The sequence below is a fragment of the Physeter macrocephalus genome, chromosome 21 (genome assembly GCF_002837175.3).
Source record: "Physeter macrocephalus isolate SW-GA chromosome 21, ASM283717v5, whole genome shotgun sequence".
NCBI classification, from domain to species: domain Eukaryota; kingdom Metazoa; phylum Chordata; class Mammalia; order Artiodactyla; family Physeteridae; genus Physeter; species Physeter macrocephalus.
The window spans coordinates 121,539,130-121,553,311 of record NC_041234.1 but is presented as its reverse complement, the minus strand read 5'-3'; the positions used below and the strand labels follow the sequence as shown (position 1 = coordinate 121,553,311).

The 14,182-nt window shown below is 41.6% G+C and overlaps 1 protein-coding gene across 3 annotated transcripts in view; it reads right to left on the bottom strand.

Moving 5' to 3' along the window:
• Positions 1-3,410: 3,410 nt before the first annotated feature.
• Positions 3,411-14,182, bottom strand: part of BRCC3 (BRCA1/BRCA2-containing complex subunit 3) — an 85,053-nt gene continuing 74,281 nt past the window's right edge. For 2 of the 3 annotated variants that reach the window (XM_024116725.3, XM_024116727.3), the window contains 4 exons: positions 11,067-11,198; positions 10,525-10,568; positions 6,196-6,365; positions 3,412-5,098 (listed from right to left, as the gene is read on the bottom strand). In XM_024116725.3, the coding sequence (XP_023972493.1) occupies positions 6,214-6,365; positions 10,525-10,568; positions 11,067-11,198 (328 nt within the window). In that variant the 3' untranslated portion in view covers positions 3,412-5,098; positions 6,196-6,213. Of the gene's footprint in view, positions 5,099-6,195; positions 6,366-10,524; positions 10,569-11,066; positions 11,199-14,182 lie in introns of all 3 variants that reach the window. The other variant, XM_024116726.3, reaches the window with a different exon arrangement.

Below are 14,182 nucleotides of genomic sequence, written 5' to 3'. Positions count from 1 at the left end.
TTTGGGTCGTCGTGTCTCCATTGTCATTTGTTTCTAGGTGTTTTTTGATTTCCTCTTTGATTTCTTCAGTGATCACTTCATTATTAAGTAGTGTTTTGCTTAGCCTCCATGTGTTTGTATTTTTTACAGTTTTTTTCCCTGTAATTGATATCTAGTCTCATAGTGTTGTGGTCGGAAAAGATACTTGATACAATTTCAATTTTCTTAAATTTACCAAGGCTTGATTTGTGACCCAAGATATGATCTATCGTGGAGAATGTTCCATGAGCACTTGAGAAGAAAGTGTATTCTATTGTTTTGGAAGGAATGTCCTATAAATGTCAATTAAGTCCATCTTGTTTAATGTGTCATTTAAAGCTTGTGTTTCCTTATTTATTTTCATTTTGGATATCTGTCCATTGGTAAAAGTGGGGTGTTAAAGTCCCCTACTATGATTGTGTTACTGTCGATTTCCCCTTTCATGGCTGTTAGCATTTGCCTATGTATTGAGGTGCTCCTATGTTGAGTGCATAAATATTTACAATTGCTATAGCTTCTTCTTGGATTGATCCCTTGATCATTATGGAGTATCCTTCTTTGTCTCTTGAAATAGTCTTTGTTTTAAAGTCTATTTTGTCTGATATGAGAATTGCTACTTCAGCTTTCTTTTGATTTCTATTTGCATGGCATATCTTTTTTTTCCCACTATTTTATGTTCCAGGTCACTTATCCGTTTTTCTGCTATTGATTCCTTCTAGAGAATTTTAAATTTCATTTATTGTGTTGTTCATCATTGTTTGTTTGCTCTTTAGTTCTTCTAGGTCCTTGTTAAAAGTTTCTTGTATTTTCTCTATTCTGTTTCCAAGATTTTGGATCATCTTTACTATCAGTACTCTGAATTCTTTTTCAGGCAGACTGCCTATTTCCTCTTCATTTGTTTGGTCTGGTGGGTTTTTACCTTGCTCCTTCATCTGCTGCATATTTCTCTGTCTTCTCATTTTGCTTAACGTACTGTGTTTGGAGTTTCCTTTTCTCAGGCTGCATGTTCATAGTTCCCATTGTTTTTGGTGTCTGCCCCCAGTGGGTAAGTTTGGTTCAGAGGGTTGTGTAGGCTTCCTGGTGGAGGGGACTGGTGCCTGTGTTCTGGTGGATGAGGCTGGATCTTGTCTTTCTGGTGGACAGGACCATGTCCAGTGGTGTGTTTGGGGGTGTCTGTGAACTTATTATGATTTTAGGCAGCCTCTCTTGTAATGGGTGGGGTTGTGTTCCTGTCTCACTAGTTGTTTGGCATGGGGCATCCAGCACTGGAGCTTGCTGGTCATTGAGTGGAGCTGGGTCTTAGCGTTGAGATGGAGAGCTCTCGCCGTTTGATATTACATGGGGCTGGGAGGTCTCTGGTGGTCCAATGTACTGAACTCGGCTCTCCAACCTCAGAGGCTCAGGCCTGGCACCTGGCGGTAGCACCAAGACCCTTTCAGCCACACGGCTCAGAAGAAAAGGGAGAAAAAAAGGAAAGAAAGAGAATAAATAAATAAAATTAAGTTATTAAAATTTTTAAAAATTGTTAAAATAAAAAAGCAATTTAAAAAAAGAAGAGAGCAACCAAAGCAATAAACAAATCCACCAATGATAACAAGCGCTAAAAACTATACTAAAAAAAAATGGACAGACAGAACCCTAGGACAAATGGTAAAAGCAAACCTATACAGACAAAATCACACAGAGAAGCATACACATGCACACTCACAAAAAGAGAAAAAGGAAAAAAAATATATATATATAAAAAGGAAGAGAGCAACCAAATCAATAAACAAATATAGCAGTGATAATAAGCTCTAAATACTCAACTAACATAAACATAAAACCAGAAACAAATTGATGCAGAAAGGAAACCCCAAGTCTACAGTTGCTCCCAAAGTCCACCTCCTCAATTTGGGATGAATCGTTGTCTATTCAGGTATTCCACAGATGCAGGGCACTTCAAGTTGACTGTGGAGATTTAATCCACTGCTCCTGAGGCTGCTGGGAGAGATTTCCCTTTCTCTTCTTTGTTTGCACACCTCCTGGGGTTCAGCTTTGGATGTGGCCCTGCCTCTGCATGTAGGTCGCCTGAGGGCGTCTGTTCTTCGCTCAGACAGGACGGGGTTAAAGGAGCAGTTGATTGGGGGGCTCTGGCTCACTCAGGCCGGGGGGAGGGAGGGGCATGGATGCAGGGCGAGCCTGTGGCGGCAGAGGCCAGCGTGACGTTGCACCAGCCTGAGGTGCGCCATGCTTTCTCCCAGGGAAGTTGTCCCTGGATCCCGGGACCCTGGCAGTGGCGGGCTGCACAGGCTCCCAGGAGGGTAGGGGTGGACAGTGATCTGTGCTTGCACACAGGCTTCTTGGTGGCCGCAGCAGCAGCCTTAGCATCTCGTGCATGTCTGTGGGGTCTGTGCTGATCGCCGCAGCTCGCGCCTGTCTTGGGCTCGTTTAGGTGGTGTTCTGAACCCCCTCTCCTCCCGCACCCCGAAACAATGGTCTCTTCGGCAGTTCCAGACTTTTCCCCAGACTCCCTCCCAGCCAGCTGTGGCACACGAGCCCCTTCAGGCTGTGTTCATGCCGCCAACCCCAGTCCTCTCCCTGGGATCCGACCTCCAAAACCCGAGGCTCAGCTCCCAGCCCCCGCCGGCCCCGGTGGGTGAGCAGACAAGCCTCTCAGGCTGGTGAGTGCCGGTCGGCACCGATCCTCTGTGCAGGAATCTCTCTGCTTTACCCTCCGCACCCTGTTACTGCGCTCTCCTCCGTGACTCCGAAGCTTCCCCGCTCCACACCCAAAGTGTCCGCCCGCGAAGGGGCTTCTAGTGTGTGGACACCTTTCCTCCTTCACGGCTCCCTCCCACTGGCGCAGGTCCCGTCCCTATTCTTTTGTCTCTGTTTTTCCTTTTTTTTTTTTGCCCTACCCAGGTACGTGGGGAGTTTCTTGCCTTTTGGGAGGTCTGAGTTCTTCTGCCAGCGTTCAGTAGATGTTCTGTAGGGGTTGTTCCACATGTAGGTGTATTTCTGATGTATTTGTGGGGAGGAAGGTGAACTCCATGTCTTACTCTTCTGCCATCTTGAAGCTCCTCCCCTTTTCATGTTTATAAGTCATTTCTCTGACACTGACAAACCTAGCTTCCACTTTCCTCAATACATTTACTTATTTGCTCCATCAGTTGACTGACTTGTTTAATGTACCTGATTGCTGGCTGCACAACACAGCTTTCACTAGATGTCCCCCACCAAGGCCCTCATGCAGTAATCCCAGCCCTGCTTCCTCAGCCACCAGGTACTTTGACACTTCCATGCACCTGCCTCCTCTCCCCACATTCCTGTTTTACATATTACAACTCGAATTATCAGGTTAGAAAAAGAATTTCAAATTGCCATAACTCTGTCAATGTAAATAGCTTAGAAGGGACATGTGCAGAAGGTTGGCCTGTAAAAATATTCAAATCGTTTTATTCTCCTCAGATTTTATCACTCTTTTCTTATTTCACAAAATACGTACCATACCTTCTAGTTCCTTATTTAATACTTACAACTTTTTATTTTGCAATAATTATAGATTAACAGGAAGTTGCAAAAATAGTACAGGGAGTCCCATGTGCCCTTCACCCAGTTTCCTCCAGTGGTAAGATCTTACACATAACTATAGTACATCTTCAAAACCAACATATTGACAATGGTAGAATACTGCTAACGAGACTATAGACCTTATTTGGTTTCACCAAACTTTACATGCATTCATTTGTGGGTGTGTGTAGGTCTATGTAGTTTTAGCACAGGTATAGATTCATGTAATCAACACCACAATCAAGATACAGAACTGTTCCATCAGCGCAAAGGAATTCCTTGTGTTATCCCTTTATAGTCACCCATATCCCATATCCCCTCCAGTCCCTATCCCTGTCAACCATTAATCTGTTCTTCGCTTCTATAATTTTGTCATTTCAAGAATTTATACAAATGCAGTCATACAGTATGTGAGCTTTTAAGACTGGCTGTTTTTCATTCATCATTATACCCTTGAGGTCCATCCAAGTCGTGTGTATCAACAGTCTGTTCCTTTTCATTGCAGAGTAGTATTGCATGGTGTGGATGGTTGGTTTAACCACACACTCAACTGCAGGTCATCTGGGTTGTTTCCACTTTGGGGCTATTACAAATGAAACTGCCAAGAATGTGTGTATAGAAGTTTCTGTGCCAAAATAGGTTTCATTTCTTTGGAAGAAATGTCCAGGACAACAGTTGCTGGGTAATAAAGCACATGTATGTTTAACTTTATTAGAAATTTTCAAACTCTTTTTTTCAGAGTGGCTTACTGTTTTACATTCTGTTCAGCAACGTATGAGAGATCCAGTTTGTATGCTCAACAGCGTCTGGTATTTTCACTGTTTTTTCTTTAGCCATTCTGATAAGTATGTAGTCATAATTCACTGTGGTTTTAATTTGCATTCCCTGATGACTAATGAAGTTCAACATCTTTTCCTGTGCTTGTTTGCCTTCGATACACCCTTTTTAGTGCTATGTCTATTCATGTCTTCTGCTCATTTTCTAATTGGATTGTTTGTTTTTTTACTCTTGACTTTATTCTAGATAAATGGTTTGCAAGTAATTTCTCTCAGTAATTTCCTCCTCTTAAATTTTTGGCAGAGCAAAAGTTTTTCATTTTGATTAAGTCCAATATACATTATCAACTTTTTCCTTTTACGATTGTGCTTTTGGGATGAAGGCCATGAAGAACCTGTTGCCTAGCCCACGATCCTAAAGATATTTCTATGATTTTTTTTTCCTGAAAGTTTTACATCTTACATCTAAGTTCATGATACATTTTCGATTAATTTTTGTATAATGTATGCAGTTTAGGTCAAAGTTTATTTTCTTTGCCAACTGCACCAGCATCATTTGTTGAAAAGACTATCCTTCCTCCATTGAACTGCTTTTGTACCTTTGTCAAAATCATTTGGGCATATACCACACTGTCTTGATTACTGTAGGTTTATAGTAAGTCTTGAAGTCAGGTAATGTGAGTCTTCCAAATTTTTCTTCTTCAAAATTGATTTGGCTTAATTAATTTCACACCTGGATATTTTCATCCTTCCTACAGGGAAAGAAAAGAATAGAGAACTATGGCTGTGGGAAATTAGGGAAAATACAACATTTACACTACGTATGCCCTAGGGGAGTTCATGAAGATTTCTGGGTTGCACTCCCAGAGTTGAAGTTTCACCTCCAAATGATTATGGTGCATGTAGTTCTGGATTGTACTTTGAAATTTGAAAAACAATAATTTAGGGAGAAACAAGAAGAAAAAACAAAATGAACCCTTTGTCACTGTTGTTGGGATTGGGGCTTTCTTTGTTTTCTTTCTTTCTAACTCCTCCAATTCCCACTTTAATTTCTGGTCTGCAGTAGGCTTGGCTCTTTTCTGAAGACACACTTAGCATTTGTGGTTACACATGGTAAGAAGCTTGCAACAGAACTTTTTAAAGCATGATTTTTGTTACATCCTAAGTCCTGAATGTTTCTGGAAAAACACATTTATATTATACTAGAAATTCTTAGGGAAATAGAATCTGCTCAATAGGAATCTGCCTCAGAGCCAAATATGCTAGAACTCATGTTTTTGGTTAGAAAGAGCACCCACATAGATTCAACTTTTGCTAGGTATCTCAGAATACCTATTTTAGAGATCAAGAAGGAAGACATAAGACATATGCCTCCCAATGGGGGCAAAGAATAGAGGTGGGGTGCTGATGAGTCACCTTCACTTCATTCCACTAACCCTTGTGTACTTACTTATTTGTCCAACATCAGCGTTATAACTACAAAATTGAACATGAAATACTCTTATTCCTTTAGCTTATTCTAGAGGAAAAATAAACATTTAAAATATGCTCCCCAGACGTTTTATTACAGGATGTCCTTGCCAATGTACCTTGCATAGCCTTTAAAAGAAAACTTTCATATTCTACTTAAATCACCCTGCATATGCTCTTTGTAGGCCGGTTCCAGGTAGGAGGGTTCATTAAGCCCTATTGAAACTTTTAGGAAGACATCTTATGTTTGTTTATTGTATGCATAAAATGCACCCATTGGGATATAAAAAGAGCTGCTCCATCATCTGCCTACACATCTCCTGTATATGAATTTTCAGACCATGTTTAATACACAAATTAGAAAACAAAAGTTTTTTACCCCATTTTGTCTCCTGCTTTATTCTAAAGAAGAAAGTTCTTGCATAAGCTCTTCCTTTTCTTGTTGCAACTCCTGCAAATGCTGTTGGTTTTGCTCCAGTCTGTCCTCCAGCCACTGCAGTAGAGGCCCGCTGACTGCCGACATCTGACTGCATAGGTTCTTGGTAAACACTTCAATAGGAAAAACAGAGATAACAATCCACCACCAGTAGTGCCCAACAGTGAGTACAGAAAGAGGGGGAAGGAGGAGGACGTAGAAAAAGTGCAGAAGTAGAACTGGCAGACAACTTTGTATGGGCAGCCAGGGGATAAGGCAGGAGAGCTGAGCAAAGAGGATACCTATTCAGAGGACATCCTGAACATCCCTGGATCCATAAGCCAGATGGAAGCCTTGCTATGCAGAGAGCAGAAAGATATCCAGCTTTTTACTTCCATAGCAAAAGGGTAAGAGCTACAGAAGGGTCTCTTTCCCCAGCTCTCAGACCTTCTCACTGTGAATGAACATAGCTTCCCAGTGAGCTAGAACTCTGTCTTCTGCAACTTAATTTTTCACGAGTTCAGAAAGAAAATTGCTTACCAAGTGTTACATACATTGAAGAATACATTAATGCAACTCACCTGAAAGCTCCTCTTTTAAAATGAGGAAAAAGCAGAGAAATGAAGGGAGTGATCACCTTTCACGTCTTCCTAGGAATGTTCAGCTTCACGGTAAGACAGAGATTCTGTGGCCCTCTTTTTAAAACAAATTCTGCCTAATGGAAACATCTTTTTCTCTCTTATGATACATGACTTATTAAAATGACCACTGTAGGGCTTCCCTGGTGGTGCAGTGGTTGAGAGTCCGCCTGCCGATGCAGGGGACACGGGTTCGTGCCCAGGTCTGGGAGGATCCCACATGCCGCGGAGCAGCTGGGCCCGTGAGCCATGGCCGCTGAGCCTGCGCGTCCGGAGTCTGTGCTTCGCAATGGGAGAGGCCACAACAGTGAGAGGCCCGCGTACCACACACAAAAAAATGACCACTGTAATATTGTGGGGTATACCTTCCAAGATATATGTATATGTATATGTGTGTGAACCTGTGTGCATATGTATATATACTTTTGAATAAAAATGGTTCTGATAAACCTAGGGGCAGGACAGGAATAAAGACGCAGGTGTAGAGAGTGGACTTGAGGACACGGGGAGGGGGAAGGGTAAGCTGGGACGAAGAGAGAGAGTGGCATGGACATACATACACTCCCAAATGTAAAACAGATAGCTAGTGGGAAGCAGCCGCATAGCCCAGGGAGATCAGCTCGGTGCTTTGTGACCACCTAGAGGGGTGGGATAAGGGAGGGTGGGAGGGAGAAGCAAGAGGGAGGAGATATGGGGATATATGTATATGTATAGCTGATTCACTTTGTGAGACAGCAAAAACTAACACAACATTTGTAAAGCAGTTATACTCCAATAAAGATGTTAAAAAAAATTTTTTTTTTTTTGGAAAACAGATTTGGGGGCCCCACTTTCACATCACTGAATTACAAACTCTCTTAAAACAGGCCTTGGAATCTGTAGTGGTTTTTTTTGTTTTGGTTTTGGTTTTTTATTATCGACCTCAGAGTGCTATATATATATGGGTTTTTGTTGTTGTTGTTGTTGTTGTTGTTTTGCAGTAAGCGGGCCTCTTACTGTTGTGGCCTCTCCCGTTGCAGAGCACAGGCTCCAGATGCGCAGGCTCAGCGGCCATGGCTCACGGGCCCAGCCGCTCCACGGCATGTGGGATCTTCCCAGACTGGGGCACGAACCCATGTCCCCTGCATCGGCAGGCAGACTCTCAACCACTGCGCCACCAGGGAAGCCCTATATATATATATATTTTTTTTTTAATAAATTTATTTATTTGTTTTTGGCCGTGTTGGGTCTTCGTTTCTGTGCGAGGGCTTTCTCTAGTTATGGTGAGCGGGGGCCACTCTTCATCACGGTATGCGGGCCCCTCACTGCCGCAGCCTCTCTTATTATTCCAGACGCACAGGCTCAGTAGTTGTGGCTCACGGGCCCAGTTGCTCTGCGGCATGTGGGATCTTCCCAGACCAGGGGTCGAATCCGTGTCCGCCGCACTGGCAGGCAGACAGATTCTCAACCACTGCGCCACCAGAGAAGCCCAATTTTTTAAAATAAATTTTAAAAAACTGTATGATTTTGGACGTTACTTTTACCTCACATAACAATAAGCCATAGACATTTTCCTGTGTTGATAAAGATCTACCTTTCCTTCTTAACGGATGCACAGTATTCATCAGAATGGATGTACCAATTTAATAAGTCTTCTATTGATGGACCTTTCAGTGGCATCCAATTTTTTGCTATTATAAAGACTGCAATTAATATCCGTTTATTTTTGCACACTTCTCCTACAAATTTTTGAAGGATACATTTTTCGAAGTAGAATTGCTAGATTCAAGTCCACATATATTTTAAAATTATACCTCCAGGAACAGTATATGGGAGTGTTCACTTCCCTCACATCCTCATCTAATTCTCTGTCAATTTAATCTTTGTCGAAAGAAAAGGAGAAAACCTGATGACTTTATCTTAATCCATACTTCTTTTATAGATTATTATGAACAATTTGATTTTTCTGTAGGGCTCTATAAAAGTCTTTATCTTATTTAGTCAGTCTTTTGTGACTTCCTTATATTTTCCTCCTGTATTTTTTAACTTTTAATGAGCTTTATTGGGGTATAATTTACAGACAATAAATGACCCCACTTTAAGGGTACAGTTCAGTGAGTTTTGACAAATGCATACCCCTTTTAACCACCCTCCAGTCAAGATACAGGCCATTTCCATCAGCCCAGAGGCCCCTCTGGGTTCCCTCTGCAGCCGGTGCCCCTTCACCTTGGGCCACAGCAGCTACTGATCCATTTGCTGTCACCATAGGTTAGTTTAGCCTATTCTTGAATTTCATATAAATGGAACTATTGAGTATGTAGCACTTTGTGTGATGCTTCTTTCAGTTGGCATAATGAGATTCATCCAGGTTGTTCATGTATCAGTAGTGTGTTCTTTCCATTGCTGAACAATACCTTGTTGTATGGATGGATCACACTTTGTTTATCCATTCACCCACTGACAGACAATTGGGTGTTCCCACTTTTTGGCTATTGTAAATAATGCTGCTACAAACATTCCTATACAAGTTTTTGTTTGAACATCTGTTTTCAACTTTTGGGGGTATATGCCTAGGAGAGGAACTGGTGGGACATTTGGTAGCTGTAATTGCCAATCTCCTTCCAAAGTGGTTGTACTATATTTAATAGTAAAAGTTTAAATATATCTTTTGTGTAGGGCATTAAGTAGGAATTTATTTTTTCCCAAATGGAAATAGAAGTATAAACTAAGAAACAAATGAACTGTCCCAACACTATTTAATGAACAATCCATCCTTTTTAAAATTGATTTGAAGTAACATCTTTCTTAGATATAAAATCTTAAATACGTATACATGGGCTCTATTCAGTTCTACTGATTTATCTGTCCATGTTTGAATTATCAGTATACTTTTTTAATTGCTGTGGCTTTAGACGTATGGCTACATATCATATATTACCTTATATTATTAACTCTTTACCATGTTTTACTTCCAGATAAAAATAATGGGACAGATAAACCAAGCCATCTCTGTCTTTTTCTCTCAAAGTACTTGCCTATAATACTTGGAAGCCTCCTTTTCTTCCTTCCTAGTGACTTTGCCAGAATGGCCTGGGAGTCAGGGTTAGTCAGAAGGTGTGGGTGGGTAGGTGTGTATGTTGGGAAAAGTGATTTAGTGTGTATATTGTATTGAGCAGAAATCCTTGGCCTTGTATAGGAATTCCTTATATATTTATTTACATGAAAAGATCTCCCTCATGCTCTCCCTTTTATGTCTGTCTGTCTGTCTATCCATCTCTTTCAACTCCCACCACAATAGGCTGGTACTGATATGCTGGAAACCGGCTCACAAGAGCCAACTGTTGAAATTTCAGGAAGTTTGCAACCTGGTTACAGCCATGTTAGTTGTTTGAAATCAGCCACAGTAGGCGTGTTACACTATGGAAACTTGCAAACACAACAAATCGAGGCCCTCCCTGTCTCCGTGAGAACTGGTGTTAAATGTGTCCAGTCATTTATAGTATTCAGTGGTCCACAGGATTCAGTAGAAAAGTTGGGAACAGGATTAGTGAATGGCAAAGCTCTTGGGAAAGAAAACTCAAGGGTAGTTTGTACTCATCACTTCAGTCACTTCAACTAAATTTGCTTCTGTCATGTGAGTATTTTCACTACCTGTAGTCGAGAAAAAAAATCTTACCTGAGCCATTATGGATCTTGGTTACTGAGTCCAGATGTGTAAGGCTAAAAGGGATAAAATAGTTTAGGTTAGTAGCAAAGCAGCAGTTCATCTAATCCATTTGGCAGTGGTCTGCTACAGACCTCTGCCAACCAGATTAGAAAAATATGTATCATTGAACTTCCCATTATTGTTCCATTTGTCATGATTTGGGGGACGTAATTTTATTCAGAACATTGAGATAATTCAAAGAAATAATTTTGAAATTATTGTCTCTCGCTGACGCCTTCCTGTAGTACACAGTACTTGGCAACAGGGCTACTAAGATGTTATTTTTGACAACTAAAAAAAGTGTCTTTGCCCCAGGAGGATCCAGAGTGCACCAGGAGAGAAACAAGTGTTAAAGAGATTGTTATCATACAGGGTGAGACATGTGATGACTTTCTCACAGAGAGTTGAAAGGAAAGGGGGCTCATGGCTTGAGCTGCTAAAGGTGAAAGGACAGGAGAGGAGAACAGGGACCAGGCCTGAGAATTGGGAAGAGGAGCAGCGAGGGTCTCTACCTGTGGATCCTCCTGTATGCATCCTGCTCCTCTTGGCACAGGATCTTGGGCAGCTCAACTGCTGACTCGAGGCACACTTTCCCAATGGTTACGTGAGGTACAATATGAATTGGAATTTCAATTCTCTCATACCTGTAAGACAGTCAGTTCAGGTCAGTTTTTGTTTGTTTGTTTCCAGCTTTACTGAGGTATAATTGACAAATAGGAATTATACGTATATATTTAAGGTGTACACATTGATATTATGACATATATACACATTCAGAAATGATCACTACACTCAAGCTAATTAACATATCCATCACCTCACATAATTACCATTTTTTGTGGCGATTTAACATTTAAGATCTACCTTCTTAACAAATTTCAAGTACAAAATCACCATGTTGTACATCAAATTGCCAGAACTCATTTATCCTAAAACTCTGTACCCTTAGACCAGGGGTCCCCAACCCCCGGGCCGCGGACCAGTACTGGTCTGTGGAGGAGGCGGTGAGCGGTGGACAAGTGAAGGAAGCTTCACCTGCCGATCCCCGTCGCTCCCCAATGCTCGCATTCCCGCCTGAACCATCCCCCCTCCGCCCACACCTGTGGGAAACTTGTCTTCCATGAAACTGGTCCCTGGTGCCAAAAAGCTTGGGGACCACTGCCTTAGACCAATACTTCCTTATTCTCCCCTCTACCCGCTGTGCCACAGCACCACCATTCTACTCTCTTGGTCTATTAGTTTGACTCTTAGATTGCACATATAAGTGAGAGCATGCATTGCATTATTTGTCTTTCTCGGACTTATTTCACTCAGCATAATGTCCAGGTTGATCCATGTTTTTGCAAATGGTATGTATATACACATATGTATACACATACCACATTTTCTTTATCCATTCATCCATGGACAGACATTTAGGTTGTTTTCATTCCTTGTGAATAATGCTGTGATGAACATGGGAGCACAGATATCATTTTGAGGTACTGATTTCACTTCCTTTGGATATATACCAAGAAGTTGGTAAGTTTTTAATGCTGACTTGTCATAATCAGAAGTTTTCTATAGTTTTAATAGAAATTTTGGGACACAGTAAGCTTCAAAGATTAAATATTCCTGTTACTTATTTAGTTAACTCAACTCCAAAGGGGACAGAGTTCAAACTGAGTTCATGTGGAGAGCAAATTGGAAGTACATACATTTGCAGAGCCAATATTCTCATAGAAAATCTGAGGCCACTGTGTAAACTTAACAGAAGCCTTGGGGGTGCAAGGTCCTTATGCTCATTCCCCAGACAAGGGAAATTGCTAATTAATACTGTTTTCAGTCAAAACATTGCCAGTGAGCTTGAACACATTAATCACAAAGCCTGGGGAAGAGGAAATGTAGACTCTTCAGTGACTCCATCAGATTCATTATGTGGAAGGGATTACTCATATAAATATTCACTTGTTCTAACTCAGTGTTCACCAGTGGCCCTCACTTCCCATTTTCTCCCCTGGAGGGAAATAGGTAAGTAATTTACAAATACTTCCATTTTCATGCTAGAGTGAGGTCAACCAATCTACCTCTAAATACTTCTCACCCCAAATCCACCTAACAGTGGGTTCAGTGGAGCAACCAGGTTGAGGGTCCCTGGCACTCTGTGACCTCATTGGCACATGGTGGTATATCAGCATAAGATCTAGCTCCCTCCTCTCTCCTTCCCACCCAGTAGAATGCGTCTGGCCCCCTCACCACTTCTCTTCAAAAAATTAGAAGTCCTAGCCAAAGAAATTAGGCAAGTAAAACAAAGGTATCTAAATTGGAAAGGATGAAGGAAAATTATCTCTGCAGATGACTTAATCTTATAGATAGAAAACCCTAAATACTCCTCCAACCCCCCCAAAACCGATTAGAACTAATAAATTAAGCAAGGTTGCAGGTGTCATCAGGGCCCCACATCTGAAAGCTCTAGAGGGGAAATCCTGCCTTGCCACTTGCAGATTCTTGTGGCTTGAGGAGATTCTTTGCTTGTGGCAGTGTAACTCCTATCTCTGTCTTCATCTGTGCATTTGGAAGGTGATCAGGTAATGAGGTTGGAGCCCTCATGAATGGGATCTTTATAAAAGTGTCTTTATAAAAGAGGGTATATTTCTGTAATGTCTCTTCTGTTCTATTGAACTCTGATCCTTTCACCAGTACCACCTGTCTTGACCATTATAGCTTAATAGCAGTTCAGTATCTGGTAATGTGATTCCTCCCAATTTATTCTTGTTTCCCCAGATCTTTTTGGCTATTAAGGTTCTTTTGCCCTTTCATAAAATTTTAGAATCTAGTCCCTCAAAAAATTCTGCTGGGAATTTGATTGCTATTAAATCTATAGATTTGGGGAGAGTTGACATATTTGCTACTCTGTTCTAATCCATGAACATGATATGTCTCTCCATTTATTTACTTATTTTTTATTTATTTTATTTTATTTTTTTGGCTGCATTGGGCCTTCATTGCTGTGCATGGGCTTTCTCTAGTTGCGAAGAGCAGGGGCTATGCTTTGCTGCCGTGCGCAGGCTTCTCATTGCAGTGGCTTCTCTTGTTGCGGAGCACGGGCTCTAGGCGTGCGGGCTTCAGTAGTTGTGGCTCGCGGGCTCTAGAGCGCAGGCTCAGTAGTTGTGGCGCACAGGCTTAGCTGCTCTATGTCATGAGGGATCTTCCTGGACCGGGGCTCGAACCCGTGTCCCCTGCCTTGGCAGGCAGATTCTTTTTTTTTTTTAAACATCTTTATTGGAGTACAGTTGCTTTACAATGGTGTGTTAGTTTCTGCTTTACAACAAAGTGAATCAGTTATACATATACATATGTTTCCATATCTCTTCCCTCTTGCGTATCCCTCACTCCCACCCCTCTAGGTGGTCACAAAGCACCGAGCTGATCTCCCTGTGCTATGCGGCTGCTTCCCACTAGCTATCCACCCTACGTTTGGTAGTGTATATATGTCCATGCCACTCTCTCACTTCGTCACAGCTTACCCTTCCCCCTCCCCATATCCTCAAGTCCATGCTCTAGTAGGTCTGTGTTTTATTCCCGCCCTACCCCTAGTCTCTTCATGACATTTTTTTTCTTAGATTCCATATACATGTGTTAGCATACG